Genomic DNA, 25,110 nt, shown 5'->3' with positions numbered 1-25,110 from the left:
CCGCCTGCCGATGCAGGGGACACGGGTTCGTGCCCCGGTCTGGGAGGATCCCACATGCCGCGGAGCGGCTTGGCCCGTGGGCCATGGCCATTGAGCCTGCGTGTCCGGAGCCTGTGCTCCGCAGCGGGAGAGGCCACAACAGTGAGAGGCCCACATACCGCAAAAAAAAAAAAAAAAAAAAAAGATTTTTAGAATTCTAGTTGGAACCACCTTAATTAGCCTGTAAGGGGGCCATGAAGGACCTAACTTATGTCTGTAAAACAATGATTCTACCATTCTTGGGTATGAATATGTTGATAATTGCATAGAAGAGCCAGGTGACACACAACAAATCATGAACCAGTAATTAAAGACTGCACAATTATGAGGTGACGATGAAATTCCACTTAATTACAAGTATGCATTTTGCGTAGTGGGAACCATGATCCAGTACACATGCAGACTTGCTTGCAGAGGTACATCTAAAGGACTAGGCCGCTGGGCAGAATCACAGCCCCTGTCTCTCATTTTTTAATTTTAATTTGTTTTTTAAGTGATAGGAAGAGTACGACATTAACAAGCCCACACAAGTCAGAACATTCCAGTAACTCTATTTATAAAAAAATAATAATAATAGCGCTGGTTTTAAAGGAAATTTTGCAATGAGCTTACATTTATTTATTGATGAATACATCTTACATTCTTTATTTTTTAACCTTAGGATTTCAAGGGGATTTCTGCTTAGTGATCAGTTGAGTACGTTTTATATGTTTCTAGATGTATGTTTATACATCCATACTCATCTAGAGATGGATAGACATATTCACTTCTATGAAACTCTATTTGTTTCACAAGAAAAGTACCAGGAGAAAAGGTAAAAATGGACCCAGAGGTTAGAAATATATTTATATGATTAAATGTTCTTGGCAGTGACTATTAAGAGACAGAACATCTATCTGTAAAAATCCATTTTTGTTCTCTGTAATCCATAGATTTCTATTTTTTAAATGAAAGAATTGTGATAGTCTGGGATCCATCTTATCCTCCCCAGGAAACAGTTAAGAATAGAACACTCGACTCTTCATAGAATGATTCAGGATGTTTCAAGCTGAAGGAAGTGAATGATGTCTGATAATCTCAGGATGAGAGAGGAACACACCATAACGTCAGGAGCTGTGATCTCAGGTGGCCTCACAGGACCTTATTTTTCTGACCCTGATTCTGATTCTGATTCTGAGTCTGAGTCTGATAAAAGGCCCCGTTCAGAGCTTGTCACCATTTCTCCACTAGGTTTTGCATCCTGGTGAGCATGAAAGACCCTGCTTGAAACAAACAGTAGTCAATCATCAAAGCTGGAAACCTAATCAACATAATAATCATTCTTCCTTCTGGACACAAATGGGCCTTTTGGATCCCCTTAAAGCTCAGAGGGAGCACGAGAAAAGTATGTCCATGGTAGAGAATGTTTTTGAAAAGGTTTTTGTTTCTCTCCTGCAGAAAGACACTGATTTCTATTTCGTGTTAACCACACTGGCATCATCAAAATAAATTCCTACGGACAGAGGCAAGAAGGCAGGAAGACAACAGAGCAAGAGCCAGGCTCGTTCCTGAGCAAACGATCGAGGCCCTTACCTGGGGCAGAGCTCGCTGCCGCCCTAGCACAGTCAGGCCACAGGTGGATGGAGAGGCAAACATAGGCAGTGGGCCAGATCTCAGGGATGGATGCCAGTAACTCCTACAGTGGCCCCGACCCTTATGATACACATGAAAACATATCTAGATGTTTCAAGCTCACTGATTCTTTCCTCAGCCGTGTCCAGTCTATTGGTAAGTCCAAAGGCATTCTTCATTCTGCAAGTGTCTAGCATTTTCTCTTTGATACTTTCTTAGAATTCCCATCTTTCAGCTTATATTACCTGTTCTTCCATAATGTCTACTGTTCTTATTCGTGCCCTTAGCATATTTATCATGGTCATTTTAAGTGCCCAGTCTGGAAATTCTAAAACCTCTAAAGCCATGTCCAAGTCCAGCTCTGATGTCCTGTCTCTTCAAACTGCGTCTTTTTTTCCCTTTAAGACACCTTGTTATTTTATGTTGAAAGTGGCCATGATGTACTGGGTAAAAGGAGTCCAGTACCGGCTCCAGTGCTAGTTTCTGCTCCGGAAGGCTGTGATTCTCCGTATCACAATGTTGGGAGCAGGCGTTTTCTCTGTGGATCAAAGAAAAGCTGTTGATTTTCAGTTTGCCAGCTTTTGTCTTGTGGTGAGGATAGGAGTAACGACCTCCAAGCTCCTTTTACATACTGGACCAGAAACCAGAAGTGCCCCGTGTTTAGATTTTCAAGGAAAGAAAAAAAAAAAACCTTGTTCTGGAAATGTTTATCATTGGCCAAAACGGGTTGCCCGGCCCCTGAATGTAGGGCTGAGGCTGCGCGAGGTTTCAGCAGCCGGCTCGTCGTGGCAAAGCTCAGATTTGGTGTTGACAATAAAATAGATGGAAGGGGAAAAATATTCCTTTTTGTTTATCTTTTTAATCCAAACATCTCTGGTGATTTTCAAGAATGAATGATGTGTCTTGCTCCTCCTGGCACAAAAGTCCGCTCCCATAAGCTCAAAGCGCCTACAAGTCCGTACAAATGGGGGAAGTCAGGGCAGGGCAACCACCTGCTATCCAACAACCAGGTGGTGATGAGGACCACCCAGAGAAGCAGAGAGAAGAAGCCAGGCACTGTGTTTCCCTGCATTCCTACGTTGGGACAGGTGGGGGAAACTGAGGAAAACACTACCAGGGCCAGGAGTCTGCTGGTCTAGCTTCCAGGAAGCAGCAGAGGAGGAAGATGCAGAGAGATGCAGAGAGCTCTGGAGCCAGATGTGGTGGTCATGTGGTTCCTGAGAGCCACGAGGCCAACCAGCCACGCCCTGCAGCTGAGCTTGTCGTAAAGCTTCCTAGAAGTTCATTGCCCTGAAGCATTCCTGACGTACCACAACTACGTCAAAAACCGATGTCCACAGAACCTGACCATGTCACAGTGACAGCAGCTGTGCAAGACACCAGTGGATGGCGGTGGTCAAGTTCACCCAAGCCATCATGTGGCCACGCACGAGGTCCTTATGGCTGCCATAACAAGTTACCACAATCTTGGGGACTTAAAACAACAGCTCTGCATTCTCTTTCAGTTTTGGAGGCCTGAGTCTGAAATCCAGGCGTCAGCAGGGCCACATGCCCTCTGAAGGGACTAGGGGAGCTTCCTTCCTGCCCCTTCCAGCTTCCAGTGGCTCCAGGTGTTCCTTGGCTTGTGGCCACGTCACTCCCATCTCTGCCCCTCTCTTCACGTGGTCTTCTGCTCTGGGTCTCTGTCTTCTCCTTTTCTGTCTCTTATAAAAATACTTGTCATTGGATTTAGGGCCCACCTGGGTAATCCAGGACGGTCTCATCTCAAGATCTCTGACTTAATCGCATCTGCTAGGACCGTTTTTCTCCAAACAAGGTCACGTTCACAGGTTCTGAGGATTAGGATGTGGACCCATCTTGCGGAGGCCACCATTCGACCCACTACAGGACATGTTTACAGTCTCCTAGTAATGAAACGCTTAGGATCTGTAATCAGTGAGGGTGCTCCCCTGCTTACAAAATAAGATGGCTCGTTATTCTGAACCAGGGGAAGAACAGTGTGAAAGCACCCAGAAGGAAGACGATTTTGCTGACGTGCTTAAAGCAGATAGGCAAACAGTCCTTCCTTCCTCCTTCCCTCCCACAGCCAAGGAGACAGGCAAAGCATGCTGTGCCCTGCTCTGCAAAGCTCTGTGGCCAGCTTTCACAAGGCTTTGAACTTCTGGCTCAGTCTCCGGCTTCCTGGGAAGGCCGGATATTTAACTTTTCACTCACCAGCACGTTGACAGTGCAGCTCATGCGATTTTCTTTGTTCTCATCATGCATGATGGTTCTGTAATCCAAAAGCCTTTCCATCAGGTGCACGACGAGCTTTACAAAAGTTTCTCCCGTTTTGGCAAGGTATTTGTGCTTCCTGCAGTGCTCTAAGAGACTGAAAAATAATTACACACACCTTGTTAATCACACTCAGCAAAAGAAACTTGACTGAGGTGCAATTTAAAATATTTTCCATTGTTAACACTTTTTAATTATTTCTGGGCTACAAAGTTCATGGTCGTCTAATTACAGTCTCTCTGTCTCTATTCTGACATAAATCCCACTGTTAATCAACACTTACATTTTATCAAATAGCACTTTGTACTGCTCATCACCTCTACCTCCTTCCACTTCATGGTCCAGCTTGGTGATGATCTCATTTTCAAACTATAATTAAACAGAGAAAGCATAAATCATCAGCGCGGTGGAGATTTCATTTCATGACTTGAGCGTCAATAATACATAAATCGCCGACAGATCATCGTCGGAGAGTTGCCCTACACCTTTGAAGCCTGATTTCATTTAAGAGTTGTCCTTCCCGAACTCCTGGGGGTTTCTGATGAGCTCCTGTCACAGGGGGAATCTTTCATTTCCTTCCCTAGTTAATGAAGCCTTGATGCATATTCTGATCATAGGAGAAAGAGCCAGAGAAAGACAGACAAGGAAACCATAGGGCAGAAAAATCAAGGAGCAACATGAAAAAACATCCCGAACTTCATCTTTATGAACAAGTAACGGTTAAAATAGCTCCTTGGTTCTTGGAAAAGAACAGATGCTGTGTCACTTGCCCGCAGAGTTCTCTGCAATCTGAAAACAGGCAAAGGGCCACTTCCCTGCCATTCCTTGATGGATCCTAGTGAACTATCTCACTCTGGGTGAGAAACAGAATAAAAAACAAGAGGGGCAATGCCTTGAAGACAGACCGGCAGACACCTCAAAAAGGTCCATCCCAGACCTTCCCTTGAATTCCCCAAAGCTTCTGACGAGATTTCCAGAATATCATGGTGGGAAAGGATCCTCACAGCTGATGGTCTCTCTGTCTCATGCTTTCAGGAAAACTCTAAATTCTGGAGAACAGTGACTCTCTAAAATGTTTTCACAGAGGTCATGGACCCCATGGCCGATCAGGCTGGAAATAACTACCGCAATAGTGATGGACATGCATCCCCATCCTTGCTGCCCAGTCCCCCCCATCCCTGGCAGAACTCAGAGCCACCTCAGTACTGGGACTCTGGCCAGGTGAGTGCCCCTGTTGCAAGGGGGTCCTGTACTCATGGATGTGGGCCTGGTAGGAAGAGGGGGCTGCAAGAGCTTTAGTTCCCTAGAGACGGAGGCACCCACACTGAGCGGAAAGAAGATGGGCAAAGGGGGACTGAAGGAGACAACAGCTGAATTCAGGGTTCACAAAGCAAGCAGACCATGGCATGTATGCAAGGGTCTCTGGGATCCCTGTTTTAAAAACATTTTATCAATGCATAGTTGATTTACAATGTTGTGTTAATTTCTGCAGTACAGCGAAGTGACTCAGTCATACATATATATATATTCTTTTTCATATTCTTTTCCATGATGGTTTATCCCAGGATATTGAATATAGTTCCCCTATGCTCTACAGTAGGACCTTTTCGTTTATCCATTCTCTATAAAATAGTTTGCGACTGCTAATCCCACCCTCCCAATCCTTCCCTCCCCCACCCCTCTCAAGTCTGTTCTCTATGTCTGTGAGTCTGTTTCTGTTTCGCAGATAGGTTCATTTGTGTCATATTTTAGATTCCACATATAAGTGATATTAGATGGTCTCTGTCTTTCTCTTTCTGACTTATTTCGCTTTGTATGATCACCTCTAGTGGGATCCCTGTGAAATACACGCTCAGACGTTGCTTCCCCAGGCAACTATTACTCGGATCCCGTAAGAATTTAAGCTGCGTGAGAGAAAGAATTTTCTTGTCTCTTGGTCACTGCTGTATTCCCAACCCCTAGGACAGCACCTGACAGGGATGCTCTAATGGGATGAATGTGCTATGTGCACATAAAATTACTGGATAGAGTTGGTGTTAAACTGAAGCTGGGGAGGACTGAATAGGGCCCCAAAGGAGTGGGCCAGTAGGTTGCTAAGACACAACCTGCTCTTGGCCACACAAGCCAAGTGGTGAACACATTCATCAAAGTGCTTGTAACAGGTCCATCAGGCACCGTCTACTGCACTGGGGACCCACGGCAAGGCTGCTGCAGTGTCAGCTGGCTGTGGACCCTGGGAAGCAGAAGGCAAGGGGGCTGGCGAGACCCAAGGAGGGGCCTCAGACCTTGATTGGGGCACGCTGCCTGAAGCCAAAATTTCATCACGCTACAGATGAAGCAAAGGCTTAAGACAGGACTGGAGAGAAGTATTGATTCTTGCTTGACATCAAGGACTCAGCAACATCACAAAAACCAGGACTTCAGTGAATCCCTGCAATTCTCTGCTCCGTTGCCTCCTCCCCCAAATAAACACCCTCTTTGATTCTGTTGGGCTTAAGAAGTTCAGGGATTTTAGGAACGGAGAAAAAAGCATAGTTCTATTGAAGAAGAAAGCATGAGTTGCTTTCTTTTTGTTCACCTGAGGTCTCATGATAAGGAATTCTACTATATAATAACAACCTTTGGATACTAACCCGCTATTACTCTGTTCCTTACAGAAAAAAATTCTGCAGAAGGCGGTTCTTCTTGGAAACTGGCACAAGAGAGATGGCTTGCCACTAGACCAGAAGTTGGCAGCCCCATCTTCCATGATGGGAATGCCAAATATTAAGTGGTGAGTGCTGATTCTTCAGAAGAAATAATCGAAAGACAAAATAAGAGTAAATTTAATTAAGACACATGATTTAATTCCACACATGTTTAAGGAGCATACAACAAAGAAGGCTTAGAGAATGAAGAAAAACCTTATCCTAACATTGGCAAGCGCACACTGGCGTTTCAAATCGCTCATCTCTAGTTAATCAAAAGGTATTTGCATTTGGAAGCTACTTTCTGGAAATGGCATGTTTTCTCTGCTTCCACACAAACCTCACTGTCACAAACAAGGGCAGTAAAGGAAGCTCCAGCTCCTTAAGTATATGCTGCTTTATCAAATTTTTTTTTTTTTTTTTTTTTTTTTTTTTTGCGGTATGCGGGCCTCTCACTGCTGTGGCCTCTCCCGCTGCAGAGCACAGGCTCCGGACGCGCAGGCTCAGCGGCCATGGCTCACGGGCCCAGCCGCTCCGCGGCATGTGGGATCTTCCTGGACCGGGGCACGAACCCGTGTCCCCTGCATCGGCAGGCGGACTCTCAACCACTGCGCCACCAGGGAAGCCCTGTTTATCAAATTTTGACTGATGAATTTAATGTTTTCTAAAAAGAGTGGATGAATGATAAGTAAATCAGAAGAACACAGCTGATTCTAATTTTACTAACCTCTAGTCTAAACTCTGTAATTTGCACAAACACCTGGCAACTCTCCTCCGTTTATCAGCAAGGATTCAATTCCACAGATCTGCAGCCAGCCTCGAATTCTAGGGCCTTCGTTAATTTTTACAGAATATACTAGAATCAGTTTGCTCCTGCGCTGTGAACTGTTATCATAATCAGGATTAAATGATCCTGTCCAAATAAATTGGAGAAAGTAACTCTGCTGAGAGAGGAGAGCCGGTTTTATAAAAATTATGCTTATTATCTGACTTGTAAATGCATGCTGTCTGGTAATTTGCAAAAGGATTCTCTATGGTTAGGATAAAATTAGTAAGGGTTTACTGTGTTGCTCAAAAGGTAGCTGAGGCTCACTCATGCAATAAGCAAAATCATTATCTTTTCCTCTCTTTTCTGAAACACTAAGATTGCTTCGAAAAGATCCACAGGGTGTCCAACTTAAAATACTGAGCAGAGCATCTCTAAGCATCTGATACCAGCAACCCTCTGAGAATATGAAACATAAGAGGCCACGTAGATAGGGCTTTTCAGAAGGTTGCTATTAAGTTGAACACAGTGGAGGGTGTCTGGGTGTGTGTGGGGGGAGCCATGCTCTCAGGGGTAAGGTATTAACATCATCGTTAATTCAATTAACTTAGAAAGAACCATTGCTTTCACCACTCAGTGCCACTGTGAAGCATGGATTATAGGCTCCAATTTAGGAGATCATGGGGTAAAGGGTCTCAGCAGTGGATAATCCAAAATCCAGTTCTCCTTGGTTTGGAATGCATCATTTCTGTTGGGGCTTAGATTTACCATTGTTGCTATAATGCATTTATAACTGTATAAAAACCAGGCTTGTATTCTCCAGGCACCCAGGGACACATTTACAGAAGAGATCTTGGGTTATGTCAGAGCAAGGGAGGACCAGGATGGAAAGGTTTGCACAAATAACTCACCACATGGGTAAAGTGCTTAGAGGTTACCAAGAGCTGGGAGAAAGCTGAGCTCTAGGAACGCGGTCAGCTTAGTGCATTAGCGAAAGGGTTTCTTTAGAAACCCTTTATTAATAACCCTAAATAATAACCTAAATAACCCTAAATTATTCGCAAATCATCCTGGGTGCAGGCATGCTTCTTTTTATCGCGCTTTGCATTAGTGAGTCTTTTAGAAGTTGAAGGTTTGTGCATTGAACAAGTCTACTGGTGACCTTTTTCAAACAGCATTTGCTCACTTTGTGTCTCTATGTCACATTTTGGTAATTCTTGCAATATTTCAAACCCTCCAGCAGCCTTTACAGCTCGCTGAAGGCTCAGATGATGGTTAGCATTTTTCAGCAATAAAGTATTCTTTTACTTTTTAGCAATAAAGTATTTTTAATTAAGGTATTACTCTTTTAAACATAATACTATTCCACACTTAAGAGACTACAGTATAGCATAAACAACTTATATGCACTGGGAAACCAAAAACTTCATGTGATTCGCTTTATTGAGATTTCCCTTTATCACGGTGGTCTGGAACCAAACCTACAATATCTCCTGGGTCTGCCTGTATGGGTGCACTTTGCCCTACTTTCTGTTTTTTAAAAGCCTCTCACAAGGTTCTGGAGGTAGGACCATGGATTTAGACCACCCCCTAGTATTAGAGAGCTCGGGAGATCAGATTCTCTTTGGTTCTGCAACCCCCAGTGGAATTGTCCAATCCAACAGCACTGCAGAACCATGCCCTTCTCTTTAGCATCACTGGAGGGGCTGCGGGGGAGAAAGTCAATGAACTGTGCCTGTGTGGATCACATGGCCAAGAAGAGGGCACTGGCCTGGCAGGGAGCAGCCTGGTTCTCTGACACTTTGGGACTCCGGGCTCACATGCTGACACCCGAAAAGTAACTGATTCCCCCAAATCTATCACTCAGGCTTTAATCCTTGTGCTCAGACACACTAATATTTTGATGTATATTGCATTCCTCTTGCTTAACCACTCTGTAAACTTAATTACACACTTAATTAATCTCTGGCACTCCATATCCCACGTTCTAAAATCCCCACATCCTTCTACGTCTAACAAGCGGGCAGCTCAGTGACCTTGAAGCTTTTGTGAAATACTCATGAGCCTAGAGGTCCCAAGCCCCAGACCTGCAGCAGCCTGGTGGGGGAACTGGCTGCTACACCTGGCAACACCTCAGACAGGTGTAGCTGTGCAACCCAGACTGAGGATTGACTTTAGGGCTGTATTCATTGACAGTGGACTCCAGGAACAAGTCTGCACAGTAAGTCCTGTCGGTTAAAGGAGATTATGGGAGTGCAGGCATCTCTTTGCTGGAGAGCTTTTCTAATAGGATTCAATGTCATCAGAACTCTGAGTCCAGGGTATTATTTTCCATGATCTCTTGGACCACTTTTGGGTCTGGGGTTCAGTGAAATAAAAGCCTAATTCTTGGGCCATATTTCCCCTCTAATCATCCAGAACAACAGAATCAAGCATTATTTTTTCAATGAAATCAAAAACAAACCAATCAACAAAACCCTAATGAACTGAAGAATAAACGAGATAAGATATGGGGATATATGTATATGTATAGCTGATTCACTTTGTTATAAAGCAGAAACTAACACACCATTGTAAAGCAATTATACTCCAATAAAGATGTTAAAAAAAAAGAATAAACAAGATAAAATCACCACCAAACTTATTCACATTCATATTACCGTTCAAAATATATATTGGCTTTGCCACCAAGTGGCAGAAGCTGCCAGCATCCACTTGGGTTATTCAATTATTTGCTTAAGGTTACCAGCCTGGGTAGTAAGAAGAGATTATTCAAACAGGAACTCGGAAACATTGCAGACACAAAGATTACTCACATTCTAATATTTTTACAACTAAATAGGAATTCCTGGAAGTTGTGGAGCATTTTGCTGACCCTCACGAAGATGACAGAAAATAGCTCCATGACTGAAAATACTACTTTGCTGTGAAGCCTTTTCCATCCCATTTTCATGAACGGTCTAAGAGCCCAAATAGTCATTTGCTGCAATTCTCAGCTGTTAGTTCTATATTTTCCAAAGACATAACAAATGCATTTCTTAAAAAAGGTGCTAGGAGAGAATTTAAAGGTATGCTTTTCTTCTGAAGCAAAATCCAGAGAGGCTAAGACTCAGAATGGTACTCATTTGGGGGCAGGGATCTCAGTGAGATGGGGGGAGCATTAGTTAAGGCTCATCTTGTGGTTCCATGGCTCAGCTGGTCCACTGGATGATGTAAGAGGCCCTAAGACAAGGATGACCCCAAACCTCTCCGTGCTAGCTGGGCAGATCCTGAAATCTTCACACATAAGGTCTCTCCTTTGGAAAAAAACCAAAAAACCAAACAAAAAACCCCCCCAAGATTTCCCAAGGTCCTCAGTTTCAGGCTAATCACGCTCCTCTGGGATCTCTGGGATTGGGGTAGGGTAGGGTGGGGACGGGGGACAGTGGCTGACAGTGCACACACCTGCAGGGATGACTTGAAGATTGGACGCATGCCAAGGAAAGTGAGAAGAGAATGTATCCACTGAGACTAATGCACTGGAGGGAAGCAGGGGGAGAAACATCTGAACAGCTCCACTCTGAAAGATACAGCAAGCTCTAAAAAAGCAAGGCTACGCCACATGTTCAAAACACTAAAGTTCTGTAAAAATGAAAAACCTTAATCTTCCCCTAACTCCATTAGGTGTGCACATCTGCTATGAAGGTAGAGTCAGTTTAAGCCTTGTTCATGTGACTAATAAGGTTAGATAATTGAACTGGTGGCAGACTAAACAGCAGCCAGTCAGCTCCATCCTAGGAGCTCCCTGGATGGAGGTGGGGAAGGCTGTGCCCTGCTGTTCTGTGCATGTGCAGCTACACATATTCACCAACATCACCAACAAGGAATAGAGGGCATGCCTTGTGCTTCAGGAGAGCAGCCACTGGAGGATGAGAGTTGAACCGAGAACAGAAAGGAGTCAGAAAAGATACAGCAAATCGAGAGACAAATGCTGTGGTCCAGGAGAGCCCTGGGATAGGGGGTGAGGGAAGCAGATGGACACTGGGGATGAGACAGAGGAAGAACCCACAAGTCATTGCAACCCACCATGGAGGCCAAGAGAGCAAGCCAAGGCCAAGCCAGGCGGACTGGACCCGTGAACCAAATGACAAGGAGCCAGGCAGAAATGGGGATGACGGGGAAGCAGCAGAGCTGGGAAGGATGACGTCATGTGGCATCCACGTGGCCTCCCACGGGAGGCTGAGATAGGTCAACAGAAAAATTGAGATGTCCCAACGAAAAGGAAATTGATCATTTTGCAATTCACCAGAACACATTAATATGGCAGAGACATTTTTTTCACAAGTTTTCATTTTTCTGCCTTGACTTTTACCTTCGAGGTGGCCTACCACCTGTCTGTGAGGGTACAAGCAGATGACAACACAATGAACAAATGGCCAAGGAGTCTTCACCAAAAAACTCGAGCAGCTGTTTATACTTAGGCCGAATGTGTTTTCTTTTTCTGTGGACCTTTGTCTTCATTTTTGTGTTTTTATTTACACATGTCCAAGTGAGGCATGTTTTAGGCTAAGGAAGTTGTTGTGGTGGAATTAAATGGGTGTAATTACTTCATGGTACGACTTAAACCATTTGGTTTTCTGGAAAGATGTCTCACGATGTTGGGACAGATTCTGAAGCCACTACTGGGCACAGAGTGTTGAGAATGGAGGCAAAAATGCTGTGACTCTTGTCAACTTTGGGCCATTTACTGACAAACCTGAGAACTCTGTGAACTGGAGAAAATGAAGCACATGCGCATAAGACAGTTATAAGACATTTTAAAACTATGGTGAAACAGGAGTGAGACAATGAATGGGAGGATGAGAACAATTCAGAAACCAAACTCTCAATTCCAACGGCCCTTATTTTGACCCAAAGACTCCTTGAAAGAATGACAAATGACATAATGTTTTAAAGGTTTTCGATCTTATATTCCCAGGCTAGTAACATTTATTTATATAAATACATTTTTCTCCTTTACCCGATTCTTTAATTTAATAGCATCTTTCCATAAGGTCCTTCTTTGAGGCTTGATTCATACAAAATTCAAAACATCTGATGCATTTGCAGCCTAGGGAAGAGCATTTTAAATTACAGTTCCTAGTTCTGGTGAGTTGGCAGTGAGACGGGGCCATGATCTCGTGCCGGTGGGAGTAGGGATGGGTCACATCTTATGGCAATAAGATCAATTGGCAGTAATGCCAAAAGTCACAAAAAATATTTTGAATCAGCAATTGTATTTTTGAGACTGTACAACAGGAAAACTTTCAAAAGAAATTCAAGCTACATGCATGATTATGTTCACCGCATATTTATTCATAGTAGTGAATACAACCTCAATGCCCCACTAAAGGGGATGGATCAGAAAGGATGAGGTCACTCATTCTGTGAAATGTTACACCATCCTCGAAATCATGGTAACTACGCTGCAGTCGAGGAAAATGTCCTTGATATATTGACAAACAAAAAGAACAATGTTGACAAAGATGGGACAGTGTTTACAACGTGACACCTCACGTGTACAAAGGCTGACAGTGAACCAGACACACCAAACCAAGCCAGCTGCTCTTTCAAAACAGTTTAATTTTACAAATAAATAAATGTAAGGAAATCTCCCTCACCCAAAAGGAAGAAAGAAAAGAAGGAAGAAAGGAAGGGTGAGCTTTATGGGTTTGATTTTATATCTTAACAACAGGTCTTCTGAATAGATTCTATTTCATACCAATTTTACAGCTCTGAGCTGGAGACATAAAGATGGTCAGTGATTTGCTCAAGACCCAGGTGGTTCCTGACTGGGCAGGGCTTTAGGATCTACCCAGACTTCAGCATCTGAATGCCATGCTTACTCACAGACGGGGCTTCTTTGGGCTTTGTATCTGTCTCTTGTTCTGAGAAATAGTAAAATTGCTCTTCGTGGCTACTAGCTTCATGCAATAATGACAAAGACTGACCAATTAAAGCCTTCTGAAACGGGAAAGTACAAAAGTGAGGAAGGAAAACCTACTCTTTAAATATTGGATCTCACTCAAATCATGTTACCTTGATTGACAGTTTTGATTTCCATTCACTATAGGAATTTCTCTCTAAATTCCTCAAAAATTTATGTAAAATGCTTAGTACATTAACTCCCCTGAATCACTGTAATATTTTAACAGAGGTAGTTTTCAATTTAGAGGACCCCCTACCTCTGGGTTTTTCTCTTGCTTCCTGCAAAGCATCATAACCAAACCATTAGTACACAAAGGAGAAATCCATTGTATGTGCATGTGTGTGAGCTTGTGCGTACCCACCACCCAGGAATCCGTAAACACCATACTTATCCAGGGAAGGAGATTTTGTTCCTTTTCACATATCAATTATTCAGATTTTGTCCTTCATGTTGATACAGGATGTTTCTAGCACTTTACATACACTTTCCTTATGGAATTTTCATCAGTTCCATTGCACAGGTAAAAAGACCAAGGCACACACTTAAAATAAAGGCAAAGACTTTACACTTAAAAATAACGTAACTCAGTAAGAAGCAGCCAGTCTGACAGAACACAGTAACATCTGATCAAAAGCTCTAGTGCACATACAAAGGAGGGCCAAAGAGAGAGTTTTACCCAGGTTTAATGTGTCAGTAAATCCACTTAAAGGTAAGTGAAAGCTAAAAATGGAGAACAACGCTCTCTAAAGATGAGAGTGATCCTCCCTAAGAACAACAGGCTTCTTCCACAAGGAAAGTCTAGGACTTTTCTCTCTTAAGCTGTAGGGAATTATGTTTTCCACATTCAGCATGTGTAACTGGAGAACCATCTAGAAGTCTCAAGGTTCTCAGGCTTGTCCCCCTTTTCTCTCCAAGCCACTTACTGCACACCCACGTCCTTACCATCTGGAAGCTTCGGGTGGAATGGAATTCACACTGCATCATGTCAAAGAAGATGGGGATGGTGGCTTTGCGAAGCTCTGTCTCAGGAATCAGTGTCATTTCTAATATTGGGCCGACCATTTCTGGAATGAACTTTATCTTGTGTTGACCTTGAATAAAGAAGTGCATTATTCAGAAATGTTTTAAATAAAGGATTCTGAAATGAGCTTCAATGGACAGAAACAAAACTACACAGATCATTGTGATTTTGAATGCTAGGATCTTGGGAATATGTATCCATTTCTCACCTACAGGCAACAATTTTGAATGTGTCCAGCCTTTAGTATAAGAAGTGAACTGTATTCCAAATAGTGTAAGTGAAGCTGTTAAAAAAAAAATCTACCCAATATAAGGCCTGCAGTCATGATTTGTCTGTTACCGACGACAAATGCCATTTCACAAACAGACAATTACATCACACACATCGGGGCGTGAGCAGCTAACGGGTACCCAATTTTGGAAAGAGCAGGGCTGGGAGACGGGACCCTTGGCATCTCATTTTATGAACAATGAACAGGAGTTGATAAAGTGAAGAGGTTAGGGCAGGTGGTCTCTTGGGCCCTTTCTGTCTGCAACATCATATGAAAAAGAGTTTACTATTTGGAACCTCTGTAAATAATGTCGAGGGATCTCTATAACTTTCCAAGTGACTGATCAGAGAAATCAAAACCAGACCTCAGAATGTGAAGCTGTGAAAATAGAAAGGATTCTGCCTTTTTTGACTTACTATTTGATTGGATAATGCTTATTAAAATAGCTACTTTATTAATCTTATATCCCACCTATCTTGTCCAGATATGATTTTTAAAGCGTAAGATTATAATATTCATTATGATTCACAAGGACAATAGTATATGCTTAAAAACAACTTTTGAGAAAACTTTTCAAAAGTTGTTTTTAAGCACATACTTCTGCCCCTATGATTAATAATGAATATTATAAAATTAGCTAACACTTACTAAGTACGACTACATGACAAGCCTCATAGAAAGAGTCTCACTGAATTCTCAACATAATTTTGTGAAATGGCTACCATTCCTCTCCTCTTTTTAAAAAACAGACCGTATTTTATTTTTTAATAGACTTTATTTTTTAGAGCAAAAGCGAGCAGAAGGTACAGAGATTTCTCCTATACCCCTGCCCCCATTGTAACATCCTCCCCCAGAGGGGGTGCCATTCTGAACTCTGTTTTACAGATGAGGAAACTGTGAATTTCCCCAAACCAGCGTGCTGTTCAGTGGAAATGGTGGAGCAGGATTGGAACCCGGGTCTGTGATTCTGAAGCATCAGGTGTGTCCCCCGTGCCCTGCCTGCTGGTCACGAGATCTTTCCAGGACACTAGACCTCTCCATCTCTTGGTAATAGAAACGATGCTGGCTGTCCACACCAGTCCCTTATCTGTGTGCTGTCATAATAACCCAGATGCAGAGGACAGTGACCTGTCATTTTATCTAGCATGACTGGAGTATCACACTTCTAAACTGGGTGCCCCAGAAAGTAGAGACAGGATTCTTACAGGCTCCAAACCTTTTTATTTTTTTTTTCTTTTCTATTTCAATTATTTTGTTGGAAATCTTGGTATCCCACCTTGTGAGGCCTCTGCCTTCGACTCAGACACTGCTAACTCAAAATCTCCATTTTTTCGTTTTTTGCTGCCATTTTGCCTCACCCCAGCAGTGGCCTCCACACCCTGCTACATCTAAATTCCTGAGGCTGGGAGTGATGTGGGTGAACTTCCAGAGAACTTGGAAGGGATAAAAGGCCACCAGAGGGAAGGAGCTGCTGGAAAACTCATTTCTGAAAAAAGGGGGCGTTGACCTTATGTAAGGAGGCATGATTAAATTTAGAGGCAGGTCCCATCACGGAAGTGGTCTTTTATAATTCCTGCCTTCTTATCTTTAATTTCAGAAATCCTGATTTACTTTCATTTCACCCCATTACAATTTATATCTTTTTGTTTACAACATATAATAGAAGAATGCACAAGAATTAAATGCTTGAATGAATTATTTGTGACATTTTGTTATCAGCACTCATAATTTATCCAGAGTTAATCAATGTTACTAATATTTTTACAAAATTTGGAAATACAATGGATACACTAAATAATTTCATTTTCTTTATAACTCAGCTAATGTAGATTTCTGTAAAGAGAACCATTAAACAAATTTGGCTATTATAAATAAAGACCCTTAACAAAATACAAAATCCTCATAAGTGGTCTAAATTAAAGTATTCAGAAATTTGTATTGGGTGGACAGATACATAAAATGTAACGTTCAACAAGGAATCTGAATATAATTAAAATCTTATTAACCTTTACTAAATAATACTTTGACTAAGGCCCTAATACAACACGATTCTCATCGCTTCCCCAAAGGCTTAATGTTTCTGAAAAGCATGTAAGTGATGCAAAGCATTCTCTTAAAAATGCTATTATATCCAGTCTCTCAGGTGACACTTTTCTTGTATTATGCCTAAAAAATGTCAAAGCCAATGTTTCAGAAAACAGATGCTGGTGACAAAGAGTTCTTCATCAAGCACAACTGCAGCGTCACAGTCACAGAGGGCTCTGTCTGTCACTGACAGCCTTTATTGTTCCAGGCTGGGAGGATCGTATAAGGGAGAAACAAGTGGTTGCGAATGCAGGGATTGGAAAAATATGTTCCAAAAATGAAGGTGTCCTCAGCTTTGATTATTACCCCTCCCATTAACACAGGACACGTTGGCTGGGGGCCGGCACTGAGCTTCAGCCACAGTGATATCCCCAGGGTTTAACCTCGGAGAACCAATGGTCCTCAAGGTGAGTAAGCGTTGGATACAATTCTCCAGTATTCATCTTTTTTCTTTCTTTCTTTTTTTTTGGCATTTGCATTATGGATTTCCCCTGGAGCATCTCTTGTTCAAATTTAATGATGAACTCAGGTTTGGAATCAATGGGAATCAAGGTGACTCCTGAAATGCAGGCTTCAAGAAAAAGAAGATTTCCTTTTTTTTTTCCCTTTTGAGACAAAGGAAGAACAAACTAATTATTGGATCACAATGGGAATCGACGGATCACTCTGGTCACCTTGGCCAAACTCCTGGTTACCACGCCTCAATTCTTAAAAACCCACAGATAGTCTTTCTTCTAGAGACAAAACACGGAGCTTGTTCCCTGGGAACCGGACCGCACTGTCTCAGGGAAGCCGGCTTCTCCCCCATCGACAGCCTCCCCCTGGGTGCCTGGATGATCTCTTGACAATCTTGAGTGTTCAGAAATCCGGGACCTTAAACATCGTCTAATCCCAGGAAAATCTCCCTATACACAAGAGTAGACAGAGCAAATATTTCCATCACCCAGTCAAACGGATTAGGCCCCACTGTATGTGGGTTTTTTTTTTTTGCGGTACGCGGGCCTCTCACTGCTGTGGCCTCTCCCGTTGCGGAGCACAGGCTCCGGACGCGCAGGCTCAGCGGCCATGGCTCACGGGCCCAGCCGCTCCGCAGCATGTGGGATCTTCCCGGACGGGGGCACGAACCCGTGTCCCCTGCATCGGCAGGCGGACGCTCAACCACTGCGCCACCAGGGAAGCCCTGTATGTGGGTTTTAATGAAAAGCACACAATTTTTTCCAAGTCTCCAAAAATACCCATGAAGGGAATCCCTGAATGGCAAATGTCCCAGACCGAGCCTGGAAGATAAAGATCTTCCTGCGAGTACATTTGTTCTGGAGAGATTGGAGAGACTGCGGGCTCCGGGGTGCCGTATGTAACAAACAAAATGTAAATCGAGGTGAGGAAGGCAAAAGAGAGATCAGGTGCTGTGCAGGCTGCCGCACAGAGTGCGCTTTGATAAATAACTGAAGAGCTGAGTAAATAAGCACATCCACTCCTCCCGCCCCCTGCCTTTTTTGGGAGAGAGTCTGCCTTTGATTTCTCCTTTCACACTCAAAACATGACAGGTTTGGGAGGAAAAAAAACCCCATGCTGCTCTGTCCCATGGGGCAGCACTGTGTCTGCACTTGCATTAAATTAAGCAACACAGACCCCGGATCCTTGCTCCAGTGCTGTGCAAGGAGGTGGGTTCTGGGCTGCTCACACCACACGTATGACTGGAAAGACTCAAGAAGGAGACGGTCTCACGGCACATTAGGCTCAGGGCCTGATCCAGTGACACGTGACTAATTGTAAGAGGATAAACATATCTGACGTCTTTTTTTTTTTTTTTCGGTACGCGGGCCTTCCCCCCGGACCGGGGCACGAACCCGCATCTCCCGCATCGGCAGGCGGACCCCCAACCACTGCGCCACCAGGGAAGCCCTCTGACGTCTATTTTTATTTTCTTGGTGGAGCTGGCTAGATTAGACTGCCAATATGATCTCAAACCTGAGCCCATTTGAAAAAAAAATTTTTTTTTTTTTGTTTAAAAGCTGTGTAGAAAATAGGTTGTATACATCTTAGGAAACTGAGATGTGCTCTCGTTAATTTCTAGAGTGGCATCCTCAGCAATGACACTGGAGGGCAGGATCCAACACCTGAGATTCAGAGCAGCAAAGAAAGGGCCAGGTGGCTGGAGGTGACCCCACGGAGCTAGCCTTAGCCATTTTGAGGGGAAGTTGGGCCAGATCTTGGGAGCAGCTGACATGTTTATCATTTTTTTTTTAACTTTCAAACATAATTTAATTATTTTGTAAGCAAGGAACCCAATCACATGGGTTAATGATTATTTCTTGCTGTTCACTGACCACAGTCACAGTTTACATTTGACCTCCTGGCCGCTTCTCATGCCGGAGTCAAAGGTCCTGGTAGAAAGCTGCCAAACACAGACCTGATGCATTCATCACTGTATTCCAATCAGCAATGAACAGGGATGAGGTGGGACATTTGCTCTCTTAACTGTATCCTTTATGTTGCAAATCAAAAGTCTCTGTCACTTGACTCAGACTATTTAGAACGTAATGACATAATGTCAAGAGAACCAACCATTCGGACCACTGGAGGCTTCACGAGGGCCCAGAGGTGGCTTCACAGAGAAGCTCATGCTTCCCTGGGCCCATCTCACTGTCTTCCATTGAAATCATAGACACGGAGCAAATGAGGAGGAGTCAGTTTCAAACTGTGCTCCATCTCAGGGATTCCAGAGATGACCCTGAAAACACTTTGAAGAAAAAAGAAAAGGAAGAAAAGAAAACCCGAGTGTCTGGAGCGCCCATGTGTCAGGCCAGCCTGGGCTTGAGCTGGCTTTTGGAGGCTCCCTCTGAGCCAGGAAGTGGCCCTTCAGTGGAAGGTCAGAGAGGAGGGGAGGGTCCAGGTGAGCTGAGCTGAGACAGCAGCTACTAATCAAACAAGAAGGATGCCTTTTAGTGTGTTAAAAACCAGTGTGAATATCTACCAGGGTGGCTGTCTCTACTTATCCTAAATGATGAGAAAAATATTACCAAGGCGTTTTGGAATGAAGCATTTGAAAACACACCTAAAACGGTCCTTTTACGGGAAATAGACTAGCTCACAGTTTGTACTTTAGAGGTGACACTGAACAATTCAGAAGGTGTTGTCACTCTCTCTGGAAGGGCCGGGGTGAAAGATGACCTCAGAGGGCCCTCATGCAGAGGTACATCAGGTCCGCACTGAAAAGCCTGGCCACAGCGGGTGTAGCCCATCACGCACTGGACTCTGGCACCTAGAAGAGCCCTGGGCTCCCACTCGTCCAGCCGAGAACGACTCCCTCCATGCCACCTCTCTGAACGTTCCCGCCCGCCCTCAGCTGCCCCTCCCTCGGAATGGGGCTACAGACAGAACCTTCCTGGCAGGAGTCCCACAGTGTCTGACCTGCCAGGAAACAGGACAGATGAACCTGTCAGGGTAGGATCAATTAAAATGAATCATGAAAGGTTCGAGGAGCCTTAGCATTTCACTACCGAGATCACCATACATATATAAAAAGCACTATTGAGCACCATATATATATAAAAAGCATTATTGAGCTTCAGAGTTAGAAGGCTCTTGAAAACTTCCGTCCAGCCTCTGCATCTTACAGCCTAGAAAGCTGAGTACGGGAAGCCCAGACCGACTGAGTCACGCAGCCAGGCAGGGACAAGGCAGGATGGAAACTCAAGTGGAACTCATATCCGGTCTCTTCCCTTGGAGCCCAGGGTGCCTGCTCTCTCCCCAGGGACGGCAGGAAGACCAAGGACGGGACAGTGCCTGGAAGGTTCTGTGTTGGAGATGCAGCCAGGCACTTTGACACCGAGAGCCAGTACTTTGATGCTGGACGTTTAAGCTGCTGCAGCAAAGTCCCAGCAGAGAGTTTCCTTAAGGGGTCCCCAGTTGACTCCAGGACTGATGCCCACACAGCAGGTGGGGAGTAGATTCTCCTCCCCCTGAGAGCACAGGCAGAGAAGTCATCCCCTCCAGCTTCTTCTCTCCACCTGGGAGTTCTCGCACTGGATTTTTATCCTTGAGAACCCAGCAGGCGCCTCATGTTAAACCAAGCTTCTTAATTTCCATGTTCTTAGTATTATCCACAGAGTATCGATTCCCCCCACAAAGAGCTGTACATTTATTTTTCTGGATGAAGACCCATTTGAAAAAGACTCCATCCTTCATATAAACGGAGAGACAAACAATATTTGGAAATTCTCCTAACATTCCCTAGAGATGTGACAGAGCATTCCTTCACACACTTCTGTGACCTCCGGGCACTCAAGAAGGATTAGGAGTCAAAGGCCTCTGAGGAAACCTGGCTTCGGTTGAAAAGAAGCCGCTGTGAACGTGCTGACCGCGAAGCCAAGTAGCAGGGCTGGCCCTCAAAACTCTGGCCCTGTCTGCTCAAAGGGCCCTCAGGAGGGCAGTGGAGTCCAATGTCACGCCTTCATCGAAAACCGTGTTTAGTTTTGTCACCTCGTTTCGTTCTGCCCAAGGAATGTAGATACATCAGGGCATCTTTCCAGCCACGAAGAAAGCTATTCCAGAAGCACGCAGGTTGGGATACAGCTAAGGCGCCCCAGCCCTGGTGGAACAAACGAAACCCTGATGCAGTGGGGTGACTAGAGAGCAAAGTGGGCAGTGGCCTGCCTCCTTCTAGAGAAGAAAAGTCACTGGGGGATGGGGAGAGTGGAAGCCCTCCCCACAACAAGCCAAGGTAGGATTTGTCTGCCAATCTGAGAGAAGGAAGGAGAGCCTGGGCAACTCAGAGGCAGGAGCTTGCACAGGACCAGGAGTGGTGCTGAAGAAAGGTGCCCGGGGCACCTCAGCACAAAACCAGCTGAGGACAGGTGCCAGGAAGAGCTTCACCTCAACTAGGAGAGGCCAGGTTCACAGAGGACACATAAAGGTGGTGACGAGACATCAAAGTATCATCAGTTGTTTATTCCTTTATAAGGAACATAACCAACAGAATGACATGTCATAGTGGCTAACATTTTAATAGAGAATTCCTTGTTATATTAATTAATTCGCTTATTAATAAAATTGACTTAATTGTATTAATTTCTTATCATTTTTACTTTTTTCTTGCTTACTGTAAGAATACACTTAAGATCAGATCTACCTTCTTACATCTTTACATGTACAATACAGGATCATTACCTTGAGGCACCACGTGTATAGCAGATCTCTAAAATGTACGCATCTTGCAAAACTTCAACGTTTCATCCTTTGACCAACACCTCCCCACTGCTCCCTCGGCACACCCCTGCCCCTGGTAACCACCATTCTGCTCTCTGCTCTACTGAGTTTGACTCCTTCAGAGATCTCATATGTGAGGATTCATGCAGTAATTGTCCATCTGTGACTGGCTTATTTCACATCCAACAGTGGTCTTCAGGGTCTTCCATTTTTTTTTCATATGATGGGATTTCTTTTATTTTAAGGCTGAATAATATTTCATTGTACATATATATACACCACATTTTCTCTACCCAGTCATCTGTCGATGGGCATTTAGGTTGTTTCCATATCTCTGTTATTGTGAATAATGCTGCAACGAACATGGGAGTGCAGATATCCAGATTCTGATTTTAATTCGTTAGGATATATAACCTGGAGTGAGAATGCTGGATCATAGGGTAGTTCTATTTTTATTTTATTGAGGAACCTCCATACGCATCATTTTACATTCCCACCAGCTGTGTACATGAGTTCAAATTTCTCTACATCCTTGCAAACACATGATTATCTTTCATTTATTTTCTTCATAACAGCCATCCTAACAGGTGTGAGGCAACAGCTCACTGTGGTTTTTGATTTGCATTTCCCTGATAATTAGTGATGTTAAACAACTTTTCATGTACTTACTGGCCATTTGTCTGTCTTCTTTGAAGAAATGTCTATTCAAGTCCTTTGACCATTTTTTAATTGGTTTATTTGTTTTTTTGCTATAGAATTGTAGGAGTTCCTTATATATTCTGGATATTAATCACTCATCGGACATAGGGTTTGCAAATAAATTCTCCCATTACTTTTCATTTTATTGTTTCCTTCCTTTGTTGTGCAAAAGCTTTAGTCTACTTGTCTTTTTGGTGCCATTTCCAAGAAATCATTGCCCAGGCCAAGGTCAAAAAGCTTTTCTCCTATGGTTTCTTCTAGGAATTTTATGGTTTCAGGTCTTATGTTTAAGTCTTTAGTGTGTTACGAGTTGCTTTTTGTGTATGGCTTAAGAGTCCAATTTCATTCTTTTGCAGGTGGATATCCAGTATTAACAACACTATTGTTCACACACCACTTGTTAAAGTCACTTTCCTTTCTTCATTGTGTATTCTTGGTTTCCTGTCAAAGATCAGTTGACTGCTTATGTGTGGGCTTATTTCTGAGCTCTCTCTTCTGTTTCATTGGTCTATATGTCTGTCTTTATGCCAGTACCACACTGTTTTGATTTCTATAGCTTTGTAATTTATTTTGCAACCAGGAGGTATGATGCCTCCATCTTTGTTCTTCTTTCTCAGGATTGCTTTGGATATTCAGGGTCTTTTGTGGTTCCACATGATTTTTAGAACAGATTTTTCAATGTCTGTAAAAAATTCCATTGGAATTTTGATAGCGATAACAATATCAAGTCTTCCAATTCATGAACATGAGATGTCTTTACATTTATTTGTGTCTCTTTAAATTTCTTTCATCAATGTTTTGTAATTTTCAGTGTACAAGTGCTTCACCTCCTTGGTTAAGTTTATTCCTAAATATTTTATTCATTTTTATGCTATTGAAAATGGGATTGTTTTCTTAATTTCTTCTACAGGTAGTGTGTATAGAAATGCAACTTTTGTTTTCTATGTTCATTTTGTATCCTGCAACTTTTCTGAATTTGTTTGTTAGTTCTAACACTTTTTTGGAGGAGTCTTTAGGGTTTTCTACATATAAGATCATGTCATCTGCAAAGAGAGGTAATTTTACTTCTTCCTTTCTGATCTGGATGCCTTTTATTGCTTTTTCTTACTTAATTGGTCTGTCCAGGACTTCCAGTACTATGTTGAATAGGAGGGGTGAGAGTGAGCATCCTGTCTTGTTTCCAATCTTAGAGAAAAACTGTCAGTTTTTTACCACTGAGTATGATATTAGTTGACAATATATGCCCTTAATTATGTTAAGTTACATTCCTTCTATACCTAGTTTGTTGAGTTTTCATCATGAAAGGGTTTTGAATTTTGTCCAATGACTTTTCTGTATCTATTGAGATAATTATCCTTCATTCAATTAATGTAGTCTATCACTTTTATTAATTTGCATATGTTGAATCATCTTTGCATCCCCGAGATAAATCCCACTTGTTCCTGGCGTATGACCCTTTTAATGCGCTGTTGAATTCAGTTTGCCAGTATTTGGTTGAGGATTTTTGCATCTGTGTTCATCAGAGATGGTGGCCTATAGATTTTCTTTTTCTTTTTTTTTGTAGTGTGTTTGACTTTGGCATCATGGTAATGCTCATGTCATTAAATGAGTTTAGAAGTGTTGCCTGCTCTTCAGTGTTTTAGAAAAGTGTGAAAAGGATTGGCATTAATTCTTCTTTAAATGTTGGGTAGTATTCACCAGTGCAGGCATCTTGTCCTGGACTTTTGTTTGTTGTAAGATGATTCAATCTCTTTACTCATTATTAGTCTGTTCAGACTTTCTATTTATTCATAATTCAGTCTCAGTAGGTTGTATATTTCTAGGAATGCATCCATTTCTTCTAGGTTGCTGGCACGTAAGTGTTCATAGTAGTCTCTTATGATCCTTTTTATTTCTACGGCGTCAGTTGTAATGTTTCCTCTTTCATTTATGTTTTTTTTTTTGAGTCTCTTCTCCTTTTTTCTTAGTAATCGAGCTAAAGGTTTGTCAATTTTGTTTATCTTTTCAAAAACCCAACTCTTAATTTTATTGAAGTTTTCTATCCTCTATTTTGTTTATTTCTGCTCTAATCCTTATTATTTCCTTCCTTTTGCCGACTTTAGGCTTAGGCCTAGTTTTTTTTTGGTTGCTGTTGTTCCTTGAGGTGTAAACCTGGGTTGTTTATTTGAGATCTTTCTTCACCAGTAAGCCAACACTGTAGATCAATGGACCTAACAGACATATACAAAACATTTCCCTTAACGGCAGCAGAATACACATTTCTCTCAAGTGCACAAGGAACATTCTCCAGGATATGTCACACATTAGGTCACAAAACAATTGTTAACAAATTTAAGAATATTGAAATCATACCAAGTATCCTTTCCTACTGTGATAGAATAAAGCTAGAAATGAGTAACAGAAGGAAAATTGGAAAATTCACAAATACTTGAAAGTTTAAAACTGCACTCCTGAACAATCAATGGGTCAAAGCAGAAATCAAAGAGGAAATCAAAAATT

At 42.8% G+C, this 25,110-nt stretch overlaps 1 protein-coding gene across 11 annotated transcripts in view; it reads right to left on the bottom strand.

The window, feature by feature from the left end:
• The window catches only part of DOCK1 (dedicator of cytokinesis 1), a gene marked incomplete at both ends in the record, with an annotated part of 536,109 nt that overhangs the window by 74,229 nt on the left and 436,770 nt on the right, over positions 1–25,110 (bottom strand). For all 11 annotated transcript variants that reach the window (XM_079700789.1, XM_079700792.1, XM_079700795.1 and 8 more), the window contains 3 exons: positions 3,865–4,021; positions 4,208–4,293; positions 14,267–14,415. In XM_079700789.1, coding sequence (XP_079556915.1) covers positions 3,865–4,021; positions 4,208–4,293; positions 14,267–14,415 — 392 coding nt within the window. The remainder of the gene's footprint in view (positions 1–3,864; positions 4,022–4,207; positions 4,294–14,266; positions 14,416–25,110) is intronic.

Source organism: Hyperoodon ampullatus, assembly GCF_949752795.1.
Source record: "Hyperoodon ampullatus genome assembly, chromosome: 1".
Lineage (NCBI taxonomy): Eukaryota > Metazoa > Chordata > Mammalia > Artiodactyla > Ziphiidae > Hyperoodon > Hyperoodon ampullatus.
This window is presented reverse-complemented; position numbering and strand designations above follow the sequence as displayed.